This window comes from Cynocephalus volans, chromosome 13 (genome assembly GCF_027409185.1).
Source record: "Cynocephalus volans isolate mCynVol1 chromosome 13, mCynVol1.pri, whole genome shotgun sequence".
Classification (NCBI taxonomy): domain Eukaryota; kingdom Metazoa; phylum Chordata; class Mammalia; order Dermoptera; family Cynocephalidae; genus Cynocephalus; species Cynocephalus volans.
Genome location: NC_084472.1, coordinates 19,546,243 through 19,566,347, shown reverse-complemented (window position 1 = coordinate 19,566,347; position 20,105 = coordinate 19,546,243). Strand labels below are relative to the sequence as shown.

The following is a 20,105-nucleotide window of genomic DNA, read 5'->3' as shown; positions in this document are numbered from 1 at the left end:
CCATATGCACATCCTCCATCAGTAAGTTATTTATGACCCTAAGAATATATCACCTCAAGCTATTAGTAAAGGCACAAGATTATGGGGAAAAAGACAACAAGAAAAACAGGGTCAGCTTCAGTCGCACAACTCTTCTTCTAAGTACCATTTTTTAAACTCATGACGTTGGATTGTGCTGTAGGGTGGCCCTGCCATCCAATCAGTCCACACTGCAGAAACCCGGGGTCTCCTCGATGTTTTCTTCTCCTCCTGCCCTCCATATCCAATCCATCTCCAAACCCTTCCCATTGTGCCCTAAATCTCTGTCGAATCTGCTCACTTCCTCCTCCATCACTACCACTGTGGGTCCAGTGGCCACCATCTCCTGCCTGGACCACTGCAGTGGACTCTCTCATCTCCTCGCACCTGCTCACCTCTGGCCTGCCCCAGTCCTCCAAGCCCTAGTCAAATACTTGACACCTGTTCACCCTCAGCCCTTAGTTCATTAGTCACCTCCAGAGGCAAGCCTTCCTTGCACCGTCATCCCCACTACAACGGGGTCAAATCCACCACGGTGCTGATTACAGGCCAAGAGGACCAAGGTCGTCCCCTCTGTAACATGCACCACACCTGCAGTCTTCCACTTGTTGGATGACTATTCAAAAGTCCCTCTCCAGTTAGACATAAGCTCTGTGATGGCAGGGACCATCCAGGTCACCCACAAATGCTATCAATTCTATCCCCAAAACGTAGCTTGAGTCCACCCACCTCTCACCATCTCTGCCCCAGTCCAGGCCACAGTGTCTCTCGGCAGGATGCTCTCACCTGGAAGCAAGAGGCTCCCAAACACGTCCCCGTGTCCACGCCTGTCCTCCTTTAATCTACTCCCCATGCAGCAGTCAGGGGGCCTTAAAACATAAGCCAGGGCACACCGCCCCAGTGGTGCACCACTCTCCAGTGACTTCTACTGAGACGAGAACTCTTGGCTACATGGCCCCTGCCCAAGTCTTGGGCCCCAGCTCCTTCTGCTCCTGCATTCATTGTGCTCCCACCACCCTGGCTTCTTCTTCCCTAAACAGATCAAGTGTGTTCACATCTCAGGGACCTAGAACACATGGTTCCCAAAGCCTGAAACTTGTGTCTCATCTTTAGGTGGCTAATTACTTTCTTATCTTGCTCAGAAAGGCATTTCCTGGCCACTGAATCCAATAGATGTTCACAAACTCCACAATTCCCTCCATAGCACCTTCCAGGATTTATTTTACCTGTAGTTTTTTTTATTGCCCCTTTTTTGTTTGGTTTGGTTTGGTTTTTGCCCATCTCCTGCACTAGTCACTAAGACCCCAAATGGCAGGGCCCCATCTCTCCGGTGCAAACCTGTATCCCCAATGCGTGGCACAAGCCTGAAAGCTTTCAACAAATCTATTTGAATATTTGAGAAAACTGCTAAGACCTTAAAATAGAGGTAAATATAAAATGCTTCAGGACACAAATGAGGGAACAAATACACCAGGCAGAAGGAGGGTAGGATCAGAGAAGGCTAAAACAAAAGGGACTCATTGGCACTAAATCTAAAAGTTGTTCACCACAGGTATAGCATGGCCCTGTTGGGGACACAAAAGGGGAGATGAACCTGAAACTGGTTATGTGGCACCTCAAACCTAAATCACCTGGGCTCTCAGCAGAGCCCTGCATCAGGAGATAACCTCCACTGATTTGTGCTAGAATAAATGCTTTGAAGGAAAATAAAAATATTTCATAATAAAAACACTGGACACTATTCACATCTTCCAGAAGATCCAGTAAAACGCAAGACACAGGAGGCTTTGTCTATAAAGCCTGCTCCCAAACTGGAACACCAGCTGCACCTGGAGGGCTTGTTGAAGCAGATCACTGGGCCACGGCCCAGGAGGTCTGAGGTGGGGCGGAGAACCACACTTCTCACAAGTTCCGGGGTGCTGCTGGGGCAGCTGGCCCAGGAGCACGTGCTGAGGACTACTGATCTACAGCCACACCGAAGAAGGGAACGAGCACAGAAGTGGCCAGCATGAAACTGAGAGCTTCCATGGGGCCTCAGCCACCTGCAGACTGCACCGCCAGCTCAGGCTCTGCATTGGGACATCCATCCAGCCCTGCTGGCCAGGGAGGAAGGTGTCTGTACAGAGAACTGGATCCAGCTCTGTGAGATGCTGCCACGGGTTCGCTTCCCGGGGCTACCGCTACATACCACCACACCCCGGGCGGCTTAAAAGAACAGAAATCTCCTCTCACAGTTCAGGGGGCTAGAAGTCCACAATCACGGTGTCAGGAGGCTGCTTCCTTCTGGTGCACTTCCTTGCTTCCTCCAGCTTCCGGTGGTCGCCAGCAATCCTTGGCTTTCCTTGGCTTGTAGGTGCACCAAATGCACCACTCGCATCTCCTTCTCCATATTCCCATGTTCTCCTCTCTGTTCTGTGTTCACGTGCCCTTCTGATGAGACACCAGTCATTGCATTTTCGGCCCACTCTAACCCAGTATGACCTCATCTTAACTAATTACACCTACAAAGACCTTGTCTCCCATAAGGTCTCATTCTGAGGTTCCAGGTGGACACAAATGGGGAGGCACTATTCAAGCCAGTATATACCACAAGAGCAAAAGCAAGGTGCTGCAGAGGAGGGTGACCCAAAGGACTTCGGGGCTACAGGCAGTGATGTGGCTGAGGGGCATGCCCCGGATCTACATGGCCACCAAGCCACTGCAGTGAAAAGCGAGTGTCACATGCTCCTAACAGTCTGAGACCTCTGTGCTGCCTCTGCATTTGGGCCCCGCCTTTCCCTGGGACTCCTACACACCAGCTTGCTCACTGATATCCCTCTCTTGGGGACAAATTTCCAAGGGTCCATGAACTCCCTGAAACTCTTTCTAAAATTCTGTATGTATGAAGTAGACAAACTCCCTAGAAGTAAAAAGCATGAATGTGCACCAGTTCATTTTTCTGAAGCCACAGCTGGATGCCGAAAGGATTGAAAAAAAGCACTGGTTTGGTTTCCGTCTTCATTCAACCTGCCTCCAGTTTCTAGAAATCCAGCTCTGCTCACACCTGTCCCTGCTCAAAATCCCCTCTCCTCCCTCTGAAACAAAAGTCACCCTCCTTAACCAAGCAGCCAGCATGCTTTGCCATCACGTGCCCACTGTGAAGCCACAGCCTGCCCGTGGGCCCAGTGCTTAGGCCATCTCCAGGACAGCCATCTGCTCCCATGTAGGAACGGCAGCCCCTGCCTCTCTGCTGCCCAGGAGCCCAGCTGCCTTAAGGAGTCATTCTCCTTCTCTTCCAGAGTAGGCATGGGGCCCCCTCCCCTCTGAATAACCAAGCCACCCCTGCCTGGCACACAGGTGTGTGTGCAGAATTGAAGCATGCCAAACAGGCTACACCTGGAGCCCGTGGACAAGGACCCAACTCTGTTTACCAGGGGTTCAAAGAGAGGAGGTGGGGGCCGCGAGCAGAGGAAACTGTGAATAGGGAGGGGAAAAGGGTGCAAGACGAGGCCAAGTCACCCAAATAGTATACAACTCTCCCCAGGGGTCATGGCCACGCTGCCCCGTGGGTCCCCCAGGAGTCCTTGCACTTAAGAGGCTATCCTACTTAGACACGGAGGCCAAGCAGGCAGCACACAACCACAGAATGAAGGCCATGGTTTCTGCAAAGGGAGTGAGCAAAGGCACATATTCCTAAATTTCTTTGGAGGTACGGTCCCCCCAGGGACACTCCAGGCACAACAGCATCTTCTGTGTGCCTGAGTGTGGACTGCTCCTCACAGCACAGCCTCACTGCTCTGGAGGTACGATGATGACCATGTGAACCCACCTGTCCTTGCTTCCCTGCCCCTGAGTGCTTTGACAATGGAAACTGTCAAGATTCTGGTGTAAATAGGGGCAAAATGCAACACCTTATGGAGGGGTACTGTTTTCCTTTGCTGCTCTGATTTTACTACTGTTCATGATCATGAAACTAAAACACTGCGGCAGCTTGTCTGTTCAGGGTGCCATAGCATCAGCTCCCCATGACCTGAGTCAACCTTGACAAATTTCTCCACTGCTTCTCTATGGACGGTGCAGGGTGTGGTGCCATTGAGAAGGGAAATAACAGCTACGATTTTACTGCTTCACCACTAAGGGCCAAACCACACTGCTAGGTGCTTGCTGAATGTTGTATTCTTATTTTAACACTTGCAACACCCCAAGAAAACAGGAATTCTTATGCCCAATCTAGAGATGAGGCTCAGAGCAGTTACGTGAGCTGCCCAAAAGGTGCTCCTGGTCTTTCCACTCCAGAATCCATTCACCCATCTTGCTGAGAAGAGGCCGAGCAGCAGGGGTGCAGGAAAGAGACAAGGGCTCACTCCCTGTGGAGAATCTGACCCCAAACTATTCTCCAGAGAGAGCCGCTATTACGGGGAAAATTTTCCATGACCTGGGCCCCAAACCAGGGTTCTGCTAGCCGGCCCCAGAGGTTATCACGTGAAAATCAGCATCCTCGCTGGAGGAGATGGCGCTGGCTAGCCAAAACCACGGCACAGTATTTCCTTGTACTTTAACATAATGACCTTGATTGACTCTAGCCCACAGGTCTCAAACAGAGGAGGCCTTAATATTTTTGTTCCTTTGGGGTCAACAAAAATACAAGTGGAAGATTTGGGGCAGGAAAAAGAATAAAATTTTATAGTCCTTAATAGGATTCTTTGTTTTTCTTAAATGATACAGCTACGGTGGAGTTTGTTTTAAAACTCTCAACATAGAGTTAAAAAAAACATAGATTTCAAAATTCCAGCCTAGCACAATCGGGGACTTTCTAATCTATAAAACAGCTACAGTACCACATGGCCATTCTGAAGTGACTTGACGGAACAACATATATGAAAGCATTTTGTAAACTGTAAAGCACCAAATAAGCAGAAGTTATAATATCATCAGTTAGTTTTGTGATGGATGACTTGCATCTCTACAGTTACCTCAGACATTTAGAATCTCATCTTCCTTCTTCATTATTCATCCTCTAAAAGAAAACTTTATTCCATTCAATAAAACATAATTCATTGGGAACTACCTGTCAACATCAGATCGACTATTTGTTCCCTTAAGATGCCAATTTTTGTCCTTAAAGCAAAAAACTTTGTAGACTTTGCCCGTCTTCCAGTTCTTTACATTCCTTCCCCTTGCCACCTTTCTAAAACTGTCAAAGTAGAAATTTTGCTTTATAAATAATTGGATCAATGAGTAAAGTGTTTTAAAATAAAAATCAATGTTCTAGGCACATAGAAATCTTTAGCATTCTCAAATATTTTACTAGTCTCTTGTTAAATGGTTTTTCATCTATTTATCATGAAACTTAACTTAGATTTAAGTACACCCTGTTTTTTAAGTCAGGGACAAGATGGGGTCCTTTCATGCACATATATATATATCATTACAGTATTCCAAGTCCTAAACTAGTGCTAGCATTTGCATATTCTGCTTTACAAGCTTTTGCCTTTGTAACTAAATGTGCAGCAATAAACCCCAAACCACATTAATGATAACCTCGTTAAATATAAACCAGCGTGCAATTATCCAAACTACTAACATAAAGAGAAGAAAAAAAAAATCAGGAAATCCTTATTGATTATATGTTATTGGAGGCTTTTAAAAACCAAACAAAAATAAAAATACAACATCACACAGTTTGTAAAAGAAAGTAACAGCTAATGATTTCATGATTCCTACACGTAATAGCAAGTGGTCTGTTTCAGCCCCAGTGTCTGTGAAAATTTTGGTTTTTAAGTTGCACACAGGCTGAAACTTGAGGGCGACAGACATTTTTTTGAGGTGGAAAAATGGGTGGTGGTGACCATGTTAAGCAGCAGATGCTCATAAAAACTTATGGTTTCTAACATACTTTCCTTTGATAGTGACATTTTGCACAGGCCCCGAAGGGGAAAATGGAGCAAAAAAGATGTGTGGTGTGGCCTTTGGTGCACACACTGATAAGCCAGCTTTCCGGAAGGCAAAAAAAACTCAAAAGCCCTGACTTGTAGCACTGGCCAATTCCTGTGGTGGAAATACCCACACCATGACCAATTTCAGGTCAACAACCAGCTCGCAGATTCCTCGATCTTCTCTATCAAGTCCGTAGGAGCCAACAGCATACCCTTGGGTCGAGCAGATACCCAGCTTAGGAGCCAGAAAAAACAGAGTTCAATGCTAGCTCTAGAGTCCAGCTATGTGGACTTAGCACATGAGAGGTACTCAGATCTCCATGCACGTCACCTCCCCTCCCTGGGGAGTGGGAGAAGCAGGCATGGATGGAGCAGGCCGGCCAGGGCAACTTACACGTCCTGTCTCACCTCACCCCGTGACAGAGACAGAAACACTCAAGTTGGGAAGGTCTTTCCTGCTGCAGAACTGAGGGAGGAAGGACAGATAATAGACTGCTTTACCAGATAAAGGGTCGGGAGTCACTGCTGGGTGAAAATAAAAGACCTAGAAAGTTAGGGGGGAAGGGGAAGACGGTTAACAGGACAGTGGGGTTTTGTCTGCCTGTCCCTGCTGGCTCTACAGAGGGAGGTGGTACAAGTTGGTGACAGCCAGCCCCAGGCCGGTCCCAGGCCGGTCCATCAGCAAGACCCAGACAACCGAGGAAGAGAAGCGCAGACCCATGGATAAGAAGCGGACCCATCAGAGTGCTGGGCTCTGCGGGGTGTGGGTGATGGGGACCTTTCCTGGGGAGAAGCCTGCTAGCACCCTCTGTAGAAGCCAACAAAGTAGGACAGTGACAGGCCATGGGAAATGGGGGGGGCAGGGAAGGCTGCAGTGGTGACCAGGGGCCCAGCCAATGGCTACCTCAAGTGAGATATAGGGAATTTAAGGCCGAGAGGACCAGATACAGTTTTCAGAAAGGTCCTTCTGCAGCCCGGGGAGAATGTGTGGACCAGGTTCCAAACCGAAGCCAGGAAGCACACAGCAAGGGTGGGCAGGAGGGACCCTGCGCACCTCCAGGCATACAGCACTGGGCAGGGTGGCACACTTTTTGTGACAAAAGCCAGAAAATAAACAGCTTAGCCTTTTGGCCACGTGTCTCTATCACAACTACTCAATGCTGTCCTTGTGGCACAAAGGCAGCCAAAGACAATATGTACACAGGTGGGCGTGGCTGTCCGAAAAAACTTATTTATAAACAGCCAGTGGAGCAGATTTGGCCTGTGGGCCATAGTTTGCCGACCCCTGGGTGGGGGCAAAGGGTGATGCTGAGAAGACACAGAGGGTCAAACAAGACAACAGGTCCAGGGAGGAGCTGGTGTTGTTATTGCCACTTCACGGATGAAAACTTGGTCAGGGTAAGAGGCAGAGCTATAGACACCATGCTCTGGGGTGCCAGACTGGTGCTCCTCCTGCACCAGGCTCTAAGCCACACAGGGCATGTAAAGCACCAGGTGAGCGAGAGGCAAGGGAGGTGACAGGGACTGAGCCCTGGCCGAGAAGAGGGAGGCACAGGCCAGCACCGGGCGGGATTTCATGACTGTAGTCACAGGAATCCCTGTTTACCCTGGCTTGTCCTCTGGGCCCTCCTGCAGAAGTCCTCCCTGAATGACAAAGGCAGAAACCTAAATAAGGAAATCAGAGTGAGCAGGGACCTTATAGGTCATTTAGGTCAACTTCTGTCCCGTTCAGCTGAAGCCAGTTTAACACATTTATGAGCCCAAAAGCCACAGCACAGTGGAGGTAAGTAAGAGCACAGATCCCGGAGCCAGACTGCCTGGTTCCGACCCAGCTCCCACATATGGGCCAAGGGATTCTGGGCAACTTACTTAACCTCTCTGTGCTTCAAAATGGAATGATGATTGGGGTGACGATAGTAGTACTGTCTCAGGGCTGTTAAAGATATGAACTTGCTTAATTTTCATAAGATGCTCAGAATAATGCCCACCACAGTTAAATAAAAACACTGCATCCAAGGTCCTGTGCCAGGTCCCATGGGGAAGGGTATGAAGTGTCCCTCAAACAACAGAGCTCACCTCTAACGAAATGCTCATCAATGCATTAAATCGTCTGTCTACTTAGTCACTCAGCACAGATGGGGCCATGTTTTATGTCTGTATCTCCCACAACTAGCAGAGTGGTGCCACATGATTGATACTCAGTACACTCAACATTTGTTAAATGAATAAATGATACAAGGCATTAAGTCCCAATACTAGAATTTCCCTTAGTGCATACCTGACACAGACAACAAAGCACCTGAGGCCACCCCTTGCCCGCTCTGTGACCTTGGATTCCTGTCCCTGTGTTGTTTGGGGGTTGAAATCAATGTCTAGAAAAGTACTTTGCAAACTGGAAAGCCTTTCAGCAATAAATACTACTACAGATCACTTGCACGATGTGGGGGTGGTTTGGGGTAGGGCCTGCCTGCCTTACTGGGCAGTGGCTCCAGCTTGGATGACCTCCTATGGCTGTCAGTCCAGTTGTGACACGTCCTCTGCCAGAGGGAACACAGCTGAAGGTGATTTTTAAAGTTCTACCTTACACTGAGGGAAGCCCATTCATTCACTCATTCATTTGTGCATGTTCTGCCGACTGGAGTCACACAGAACTTAATGCTGTTGTACATCCAATTCTACGGTTAGATTATCCACACGTCCCCAAGCCCCTCAGCAGGCCACAGAACTGAGACACTCAGAATGCAGACCTGGAAGAGGTGGCAGGCTCATCTGTCCCAAACTTTTAATTCCGTAAGTAAACTGGGGCCCAGAATCCAGGGTTCCCAGGCCCAGCTTTGGCATTCATTACCCGACATCTGGCCCCATGGCCTGGCTCACTACCATTCCCTCCCCTGCTGCCCTTGGCCCTCTCCCCACCTAACACCTCTCTTTCCAATGAGGAGGGAAAAGTCCAGCACCCAGAGCTTCCCGGGACAGCTGCTGGGCAGAGCCATGTGGTGGCTTCCCCACCTTCCCAGAGAGCAAAGGGTCACAATCAAACTCTCTGGCCTCCCTGGGCACTTGCCAACAGGGAAGGGAGCAGGCTTCCCATTTATTCGCCTTCTGAGCTCACCCACATTACAGGCTTTGCCTGCAAGGAAGAGGGCAGCGGGCGAGGCTCCACCATCAGCAAAGGGCACCCGCTTTGGCCCCTGCAGGGCACGGTCTACCCTGAGTCTTGGAAAAGCACCCTGACCAAGGCCAGGCCTGCAGCTTTGGCTTCCCTAACTCACACTGCCGGAAAAATAGCTCAACACTAACTTGTGTTTGCTTGTTGGTGAGGAGATCAAAGTCCTTTACAGACTTGTGAAATCCAGAATGGTCAGGCGGCTTCAAGCTGGAGCACAGACTGGTGACTTGCCTGAAGTCACAAAGGAAGGTAGTGGTGGTGACAAAGTTAGAAGAGAACGTCCACCTCCCCCATCTTGCTCTGGTTCTTGATACCAGGTCTGCAGACATTTTTCATTTCAGTAAAGACACTGAGACTACAGTTATAACACAAGCCTAGTCTACCCCCAACAGGGGCAATGCAGAGGAACAGGTGGGTGGCAGCTCCAAGCCGGCTAGGTTAAGCAGTCAGGTGTGACCCACAGCTCTGCTATTAACAGCTGAGTGATCTCGGACAGGTTACTTAACATCTCTGAGCCCTGGTTTCTTCTTCAACAGGAGCAAATCACAGGACTGGGTAAAGCCTCCTTCCTCAAAATGTGGCTCTTTGCATCCCAAGGAGCTTGTTAGAAATGCAGAACCTGCCTTTTAACAGACCCCAGGTGATTCTTAACACATTTACATTTGAGAAGGCCACCTGGGCTGGACTCAGGTGCTCCCAGGCAGCTGTCCACTTGAGGAAGTGGAGTGACCTAGGGCTGCTGCCAGCTGCCACCTAAGATGAAATATTTAAAAGTAAAAGAAAGCCTTAAAAGATACCTCATAAATTTACACTCCCTTTCACCTATTAACACCTTCCGATGCGGAGCTCACTGCCCAAGCAGAGAAACAAGACAGGGGGCGAAGGCATTGTCTCGGCTTCCCACCTCTGACACCTCAGCCTGAGGACAAACCCATCATGGTGGCTTCCCAGTGCTGGAGTCCCGTCGACAGGCCCAGGAGGGTCCCTAGGCCCAGTCCTGGGCTTCCTGGATTCACCAACAGAATGGGGACTGAGAAGTAGCAGCAAAATTGAGGAAACCCAAACAAAGAGGCTAAATTTGGGGTGATGAAAAGGAAAGGGAGTATAGAATCACCAGTATTACGGACCTGCTGTATCTTAAACATTTACAGCCAACAACTCAAAAATTACCTATGGGCCTACTGTGTGCAAGGCATAGTGATACAGTAGAGTGGCAGAGGGAAAGAAGCCAGGCTTGGATGTCAAAGATTCAGGTTCCCATCCTGGCCAAAGGTGGATCTGATTATTCTATGTGCCTTTCACTAACTGGGCTAGTCTGAGGCTGTTACTCAAACTCTCTGAGCCCCATGGTTGCCAGTGAAAGAATCTACACAGGGTGGCTGTGAGGGTTAAATGCGACAGATGTCAAGTATCCAGCCCCTGAGTACAGAGATGGTGCAATCATTGCATTGATACGTGTTTACCAAGCACCTACTCATGTCAAGGCCTGGGTGCAGAAATTTTCCTCCCTGTTATTTCGAAGTTTGGAAGTCCAAGCAATTAATTGTGATTTGTTTTATAACTGTTCAGATAGACGGAAGCAACAGAAAAGAAAGCGTTTCAAGATTTCAGACTGGGAAATTCTGATTTTTATATGTCTATAACAAACCCAGTATATGAAATCTCAACTTCATAGAACGGGGAAGGAGCTGACCGGTGGCTCACCTGGGACAGCGTGGTGCTGGTAACACCAAATTCAAAGGTTTAGATCCCTGTACAAACCAGCTGCCAAAAAATAAAATGAAAATTAAAAATTTTAAAGGGCAGATTTCACATTCACTATGGCCATGCTTCTCAAACTTGAATTTGTATACGAATCACCTAGAAATCTTGTTAAATCACCTAGAAATCTTGTTAAAATGCAGATTTGGACTCAAGTAGTCTAGAGAGGGGCCAGGGAGTTTGCATTTCTAAAAGTTCCCTGTGAAATTGAAAGTCCAAAGCCCACACGTTTGAGCAGCAAGGTTCTATGAAATTCCTTAAACAGCAAGAAATGAATCCAAGGAAAAAAAATCTGATTTGAAAACAACAAATTGGAGAATATCAAATTGGTGAAACAGTATATGGAACCACACAGGCTAGCAGGGTTTTTTTTTAAGGGAGGCATACCGGGGAGGCAAGTGGAAACCAGGAAAGCTGACCGTGGCCCTTATTCACATGAGTTTGTGCTCTAACCACACATTGTCTAGGCGGACAAAAGTACTCTTGAGGGTTAATAAAAGCAGCACGCTTCAGACAAAGTTCTCGAAAGCAGCACAGTATAGGACACAAATTGTCTCAGGATATTTCAAGTTGGTCACTGCTCCACAGCCAAGCTAGCCTTTCTTAAATCAGTTTTGTCTATTTCCCCGCTTTCTGCACATCAAATTTGATTTTGTTTCTGTTGAGAGCTGTAATCCTCGAAAGGCTATCAAAAGTTGCCAGATAAGGATCATTCAGAAATAGTAAGATGACTGGGACTATCAGGTAAGGAAGCTATATTCTTTGGCTCAGAAATTCTACCACATCAAGACCCTCCATATCACCTGAAAAGAGTTTCTTGGAGAAAGAAAGCAAGGTAATCTGATCTCCAGCTGCTTTGAGCACAGGGAACACATCTATCAGAAGACACGGGCCAGCCTTGCATACAGATTTATAAAAACATGTATGTTTATTACAACTCCTGTCGTGACCCTCTTGACTGCTAGGCTTAGGCTCAAATTCTAGAGTCATCGAGCCAGCGAGTGAGGTCAAGCGGTAGCATCAAGCTGCCCAGAAACCGCTGACTGTGCACCACTGGCCCAGAAAAAGGGATTCCCTCCAGGCACTCACCCGCTAATGGGGAGATGCGTGCTCCGACAAGAAACGCCAGAGCAGGGCTGTCACCTGTGCCCAGAGTAACTAATTCATCTGTGCAATCACCGGGCTGCTTCTTCTGGCTCCACACCGCGCCTGCAGGCCCATGTGTACCCAACTGCAATGCTGCACACCAAGCTCGGTGGTGATTTCATCCCCTTCGGAAGAAAGAGAGTAAGAGCAAACTTCTGGATGAACCAGGCTTGTTCTTCCCCATCTGTTCACTGGGGGAGGAAGTTAAGTTTTTCAACATGCCACCCTCTTACTAGGGCCAGAGTAAGCCTGAGTTTCCCGATGAGCATCCCAGGAGAGGCTGTAACAGAGAATGTCCTCCCCCCCCCCCACCATCTTGATGCCTGCAGCACCCCACAAGGGGAACTGAGGTCCCAGGTTAAAACAAGTGGGAAAAAGTGGAGTCTATGCTGTTACTAACTTCACAGGAGGCCTTATCAACTAACAGGAGATGACACTCCCAGGGAATTTCCCTACCTGTTCTCACTCCGGTCCTCTCCCAACCCTCAGCCCCACTCACCTCAAACAGACCCAACCCCCGACTGCCTCTTGAACATACAGCGACAAGCTCCAGCTATTTCCTGAATGAGGAATGTCCAATATTTCATGCTTTTTACTAAGATGCCTAATGCCTGCAGCTAACTTAAGCTAGGAAGCACAACAAGCTTTTAACGAATTCAAGCAAATTTGTCTTAAAATGGAAAAAATGAATACTCGAGTCCTATTTCTTCCCTGCCCCCCTACGCCTTACTCCCTAGGCCCGGTTCAAGGTAATGTAACAAGGGACCTTCCACTTCTTAGGAAAGTAAAAGGAAAATGCCAAGTTTGCCAGGGCCGCAGGAATACTCTGAGCGCAGGCGGGAGCTTCTTCGGAGGGTCACGCGTGTCTACTACGAGTTAGGCTCCCGCGCGCCGCGCAGCCGCCCGCCCGCCCCACTGCTCTCCCCTCTGCTCCCGGCGTGGGGACAGCGCGCCTCGGGATCTGGACAGGGTTTCAGGAAGTTCGTGATCTCCTCGTGCGGAGAGGTTGGGGTGCCGCTGTGTAATGGGCTCCTGCGACTCCCAATGCCAGACCCACTGCACGAGCGTGGTGCTCCTGCCCTGCAAGTGCCGGGCCCGTGCACACACGTGTGACCCCACACTCCCCGGGGACTCTCCCTCTTCCGCATGCCCTCGTGGTCTGCAATTCGAACCACGAGCACAGGATCCGGCAGGGCGCGGGAAGGTGCCGGAGACCCGTGTCCTGCAGCTACGGGACGACAGGGAGGCTGGGCGCGACCGCGTCCCGGATACTCACCGGGACCTCTGCAGCTGCTCGAAGGCGCTGGTGCTGCCGCCCTGGCCCGGCTGCTCCAGGGAGCAGTAGTTCTGCGAGATCTGCCTGGAGAAGGCGATGGGCAGGATTCCCTGAGTGAACGAGTTGAGGCGGCCCCGACTGCCGCTCCCACTCCCGGGGGTCCCGGAGCCCAGGAAGGCGGCCGTCGGCACCTGCACGCTGCTAAAGGCATCGTCCTCCTCCACCTCCTCCTGCCCGGCGCCCCCGGACCCGTCGGGCAGCGGCGGCTGGGCACAGGCGGCGAGTGGCGCGGGCCGGGGCGGCTGCCACTGCTCCCCCGACGCCCGGCTCACGCCCAGGGGGCTCGCGAACCCGCGCGCCGCCCCAGGGCCGGGCAGGGGCGCGTGGCTGCTCGGGACCAGGGGCGGCAGCGGCGCGGGCTGCGGAAGGCAGGGGCCGGCCCCAGCGGCCAACGCCGCGGCCGCCGTGCCCGGCGCGGGGAGCGCGTGGCAGCCGCCCCGATCCGCGGCGGCCAGCAGGCTGAGCCGAGTCCTCGCGCCGCAGGCGCCCGCCCTGGCCGCGCCGCCCTCCTCGCCGCTGCCCCACTCCTCGTCCTGCAGCGGCGGCGGCCGTCCGTCCAGCGAGATGTTGGTGAGGAAGGAGAGGGCAGCCTGGCGGCGCCGCGGGTCCACGCGCGGCTTCCGGGAGGGCTCGGGCGGCGGCGGGGCCGGCGCGGCGGCGGGCGGGGGCTGCGGCGGCGGCTGCAGTCCGGGGGCGCCCGCGGCGTCGGTGCCGGCGCTGCTGCAGGCGGCCGTGGTGGCGGCCGCCGCCGCCATTGTGTCCGTCTGCGGCGGGATTTCCGCGGCGTCCGAGAAGCGAGCGGCGTCCGAACGCTAAGCTGCGGGCGCGAGCGGCGGACACCCGGGCTGGGCAGGGCGCGGGGCGCGGGCGGCGTGCGCGGCGGCCCGGCCCCCCCGCGGGCGGGCCATGCTCGCCCCTCGGTGCTCGGGCTGGGGGCGCCGCCGCTCTCGCTGCCGCTGCCGCCGCTACTGTCGCTGGCTCGCTCGCTCGCTGCCGCCCGCCGGCCGGTCGCCTGGCCGTTGGGTCTCGGGCTCCGTATTTATAGGTGCGCGCGCCCCGCGCCCCGCGCTCGCGCTCCGGAGCGCTCCGAGCAATAACACAGTATCACGTGTGGGAATGAAACCTGGGAGGAAAACAAAGCCGCAGGCGGAGGCGGGCGGCGGGAGGAGAAGGGCCGGAGGAGGAGGAGGAAGGGAGAGCCGAGCGGGTGGCGGGGCGGAGAATCGGGCCGCCTGTGCAGGTCGCCCCGGCCGCCTGCTGGGAGAGTCGGTGGCTCCCGGGGCGCGCGGAAGCCAGGTGCGGGAGGCGAGCACGTTTCCCCGGCACGCTGGCTCCGGGAACTGGGGGTGCGAGCACAACTCCGCGAGTCACGGCCTGGGCATGTGCTCCTGGGAGACTTGGGGGTCTGCAGGACAGTCACTTGGAGCGACACAGAGATTTGCACAGCGAGCGAGTTCACTGGGCCCCGCGTTGCCGTGAGGCCCCGAGAAATAAATCCTTACTAATAGTTACACGAGTAAGTTCCTAGTCCCTGCGTGGACAGCCGCCCGCCGGCGCCGCTGGCGCTAACCAGAGAGGTTGTGCCTCACTCACTGGCAGGCTACAGCTGCAGCCCCGGAGATAAAGGCACGCCCCGGGCTGCCTAAGAGCCCCGGAGCGGGAACACCTTCCGTGTGGCCAGACTAATTTGCACATTCTCGTTTCATGGTGCTGTCGCTTTTCATCTCTCTCTTAGCCAAGGCCAACCTAAATGTTTTACTTTGGCCCTGAAATGTGATTTATGTTCAATGAAGACTGAGGTGGGCTAAAATGGCCTTACGCTCTTTACCTTGTCACTTGGACGTTTTTGTGTGTTTTTTGTTTTGTTTTGTTTTGTTTTGTTTTTTAAAGATGACCGGTAAGGGGATCTTAACCCTTGACTTGGTGTTGTCAGCACCACGCTCAGCTAGTGAGCTAACCGGCCATCCCTATATAGGGATCCGAACCTGTGGCCTTGGTGTCATCAGCACCGCACTCTCCCAAGTGAGCCACGGGCCGGCCCATGTTTTTGTGTATTTTGCTCTCTTTTCTCCCACCATAAACTGGGACCACTATGGACAGTTACTCTCTGTCATAATTTCATAAACCTCTATTTGGCGCCTACCGTGTCTTCTATAAAAATGGGTTCCTGCCCAACGACGCGATGACCAGTACAGAGTCACAGCCCCACCCCCGACAAGTACCTGTCTGGGCCGGGGGTGGGGTGAGAGTGGAGGGGGTTCACCAGGTTTCCCTATGCGGTTTGGGTGACTTACCAAATGCAGTAAGGAACAATTGTTACACTGAATTAAGCTCTGTAACTGACACCTAAGAAACCTCACTACACTTTACTGAGGGAGAAACAATGTGTTTAAGATAAACGGATTAATTTAATTAAAGGTTAAATTTAGCCCTGGAGCAAATGGGTAACTCTACATGGAAATTCCACTCCATTTCAAGTTCAGGAAAGTAAATTGAGTAACGGAGAGTAAATACACTCCGTCCAGAGATGTGCAGCCAACCTGGAGTGTGAGATACGAGGGTTTCAGGTTGCAATTGCTCAGGACAAACATGACACAGGGCCCTTTACATTTTAGTTTGTGCTCTTTTTTAGGCCTTTTACAAAAACGGAGTCGTGTCTATTTACAGCAACCTCATAGCGGCTATGTCAAAGCTTGGTGACTGCTCTGTGAAATTCCATCAAGATTTTAATTACTTTGTTTAACTACCTTGAAACTTCCAAGTCGCTTTATTACAATTGACTTCATTTACATGACCACTGGCCTGGTTGTGCTTGCAGGCAGTTTTTTTTTTTGTTAGTTTGTTTTTTTATTCCATTTCGTTGGTTTTTAGTTTGTCAGACGATGAAACTTTATAATGGGGGAAAGCTTGTGGTAAGGCAGAGTATGGGAAATTTGCCCATAATATTTATCTTCTTACTCTTGAGAAATCTTGCTTCTTTTTTTTTTTTTTTTTTTTTTAGTTTTATTTTATTTTGTCAATATACACTGTGGTTGATTATTGTGGTCCATTACCCAAACCTCCCTCCCCCCCCCCCCCTTCCCTCCCAACAACCTCATATCTGTTCACTTGTATCAACTTCAAGGAATTGTAATTATTGTGTCTTCTCCACCCCACCCCACCCCGGTTGTTTGTGTATTTATTTATTTATTTTTAGCTCCCACAAATAAGTGAGAACATGTGATATTTCTCTTTCTGTGCCTTGCAGGCAGTTTTAAATGAAAGACTCCAACTCTGCTTTTGAAAAGAAAAAAATATATATTTTCTTTAACTACAAAAGTGATAAATGTTCATTGCAGGACATAAGCAAAGAGGAGCAAAAAAAGAAAAAAAGCATCACTAACCATCTCATCTCCTATGGAAATAACTTAGAATTTTGATTTCTGTCTTGTGTATATTTTTAAACAAAAGCAAAATTGGGCTGTTTGTATCTTGTGATTTTTGCCAGCTCTGTTGTGATCATCTTCCATTTAGAATATTCTTTTATAGCATCATTTTAATGACTGCACAGTGTTCAATTTAATGAAGAGACTGTAAGCTGTTAAACCTGTGCATTTAATAAGTTTGTTGTTTCTACTTTTGCTATTATAAGGAGAGTGATGAAGACATTCTTTGTTTTTCTAAATCTTCCTATCATCCGATATTAATTTCGTAGGTTAAATAGATCCTGGGGTAAATGGCATATCATGTTTTTAAGTCTTCCCATCCAGAAAGTTTGTTCCAATCTTCTTCCTCACACTCTTGCTATTAAAATTTTTTTATCAATATCCATTTTTTTGCCCTTTTGATAATAACTCTTTGCCTATTTTAAGGGTCAAGTGTGCAAACTAATTTCAATTATTTATTAAAGCATTGAACAAGAATCAATGTCTAGTTAGCCTCCAAACTGCTTTTGTGATCTCCTTATGGGGATCATGATACATACAATTTATTGTTCACCTACTGTGTGCCAGCCCCAGAATACTTTATTTCTAATCCTTATGACCACCCAGTGGTGGTGGTGGTGAGGGCATTATCATCAGTATTTTACAGACAAGACTAAGAAAAATTAAATAATTTGCCCCAAGTCCTCTAGCTCTTAAAGTGGCTAACCTAAGTCTGACTGCAAGACCCATGCGTGTTCTTCGCCCTCTGCTGGCCAGGCTGTTTTATGAGAGGGCGCAGTCTCCAGATTTAATCATGCTTGAGAGTCAACTTTAATGGAAATAATACAAGCTTTCCAGTAGGAGGATCTGGGTTTCAAGAGCAAGTAACTTAACTTCTCTTGGCCAATTTCCTCTGCATGTTATTGTGAGGTACCAATGAGACTGCAGGAGTCCTTTTAAAAATGTCAGTTATTTTTACCATCCTAATCTCCTTAGTCCCTGGATTATTCCAAATTTATTTATGTTTCAACAGTTTACTCTTTGACCGAGTATTATTGAGCGAATTCTATGTACACTGTACCATCTTATGACAAAGGGATAAAAAGGAGTGTGGCCTTCAGCGCTTGTGCCCTTGACAGTTAAAATAGTGGAAAACAAAAGCTCAGGACATATTTAAATAAAAATGCAAAGCTGACTCTGGTTAATTGTCAAATGAGCAATCAGGCTATAAATGTTATCAAAATATGGAAAAGAAACTTTTGATTTGATTCGAGGCCTTAGGCAAGAGCCAGGATTTGAGCTGACCTGGGAATGAAGGAAGCGGGGAGGAGGACGCTTCCAAAAGAGGAAGTTCTGCACACAAATTCCTCATGCATTGCAGGCACGGAGGTCGAGACCTTGAAATGTAATTCTTCTTAGTCTGCAAAGATCCTCCTTTCCCCACTTCACTTTCATATTGTCCCTTCCAAGCAAGCATCCATTCTGAAAACTTTTTTTGCATGCACCAACCCAAAATGCATATACTGTTTTGTTTTGGTTTTTTTAAATTTTTATTTTGTCGATATACATTGTGGCTGATTATTGCTCCCCATCACCAAAACCTCCCTCCCTCCTCCATTCCCCCCCAACAATGTCTTTTCTGTTTGCTTGTCGTATCAACTTCAAGTAATTGTGGTTGTTATATCTTCTCCCCCCCCCCGATTTTGTGTGTGTGTGTGTGTGTGTGTGTGTGTGTGTGAATTTATATATTAATTTTTAGCTCCCACCAATGAGTGAGAACATGTGGTATTTCTCTTTCTGTGCCTGACTTGTTTCACTTAATGTAGTTCTCTCAAGGTCCATCCATGTTGTTGCAAATGGCAGTATTTCATTCGTTTTTATAGCTGAGTAGTATTCCATTGTGTAGATGTACCACATTTTCCGTATCCACTCATCTGATGATGGACATTTGGGCTGGTTCCAACACTTGGCTATTGTAAAGAGTGCTGCGATGCATATACTGTTTTGATTAACACATAGTGGGGGTCAATTTAAAGAAAGAAAGGAAACAAAGAAAGAAGGGAAAGAAGGAAGGAAAAAGAGAAAAAAGAACTTACAAGTAATCACGGACCCTTCGAAAAAATAATAGTTCAGTAGACAAAGAAATCTGAAAATTAGCTTAGAGGTGACAGTGGACATCACTCAAAACAGAAGTGATCTGATGTATGGAAACAAGGCTTTACAGTCAGATGTGCTGGGTTCCAGTGCCAGCTTAGGCCCTTACGAGAATGTGACCTTGTAAGGTCTCCAGCTTGGGCAAATTATAAGCTTAGTGGCAAATTATGTACCTTAGTGGCCTCATCTGTAAAGGCAGGTTTAGCAATATTTTACCTTGAAGAATTGTGATTACCAATAACATAAATTATGTATCTAGCAGAGTATCTGGCATTCAATGGGTAGCTATTATTAGAAAAATGCGAAATATAGAAGATGCACATGAGAAGCCCAGGATGTTTTAGGTTCTAGTGCTTTGCAGTTTTTACTGGTCCTGCCAGACAGGCAGCACCATGAGAAACCTCAGCTGTCAGCTATAGTTCAGATCAGATTATTTTACCGTGTCTTCCATCAAAATGCAACACACACCAGACTAGTCAGTCTAAACTATAGGCATGGTGCTCCTGGGAAATCTGTTGCTTTGTTTAATCCAATGTAAATTAGATCCTCCAAGACTAGAAATAGAGAAAGTCCAAGAGGTGGTCTTCAATGCCCCAACTCTTCTCCCTGAAGTTTGCCTTCCCCATGGGGACTTTTGGTCATTTCTGTTGGCCTGAGAGAGCAGGGAGGGGGAGGGCAGATGGGGGAGTCATTGTTTCCTTCTTTACAGTTTGGCATAGATACCTTAATTTCCCCAGGACATCTGAGATCAAATACAGCATTTAAGTAAGACTCAACTGGAAACTCAGGGATATTAGATGAAGAAATAAACTCAATGAGTAATATACAGCCCCACATGGATGCTTACAAAACACAACTTACTTGTAGTCCTCATTTCAATATTTTCTAAATGTCAGTCTCTTGCAAGTTCTGGGTTAGGTCTGCAAGTACCATGGAGAACAGGACGTGGTCCTATCCTAGACCCCTCAAGCTAATAACAGGGAAAGTCATGCTAATATTTTCATCATAATAAATTGTTGTATGCACAGGGTTCAACAACACCCAGCATACCTCCTAGAGTAGAGGACATTTTGAGCTTTGCACCCATGGCCACCCATCTAGGACACCCTCTTCTCCCTACACGGGAGAAAATACCAAGGGGACAGGGTGTCCCTGCTACTTCCTGCAACAGTTCTATCCTCCAATTCTCCTCTTCCTGCCTG

General features: G+C 48.9%; 1 protein-coding gene across 1 annotated transcript in view; it reads right to left on the bottom strand.

Annotated features, from left to right (window-relative positions):
* Positions 1–14,197, bottom strand: part of CABLES1 (Cdk5 and Abl enzyme substrate 1) — a 106,275-nt gene extending 92,078 nt beyond the window's left edge. Inside the window, exon 1 of the mRNA XM_063077352.1 lies at positions 13,286–14,197. Within this exon, the coding sequence (XP_062933422.1) occupies positions 13,286–14,100 (815 nt within the window). The 5' untranslated portion in view covers positions 14,101–14,197. The remainder of the gene's footprint in view (positions 1–13,285) is intronic.
* Between the last annotated feature and the right edge of the window lie 5,908 nt (positions 14,198–20,105).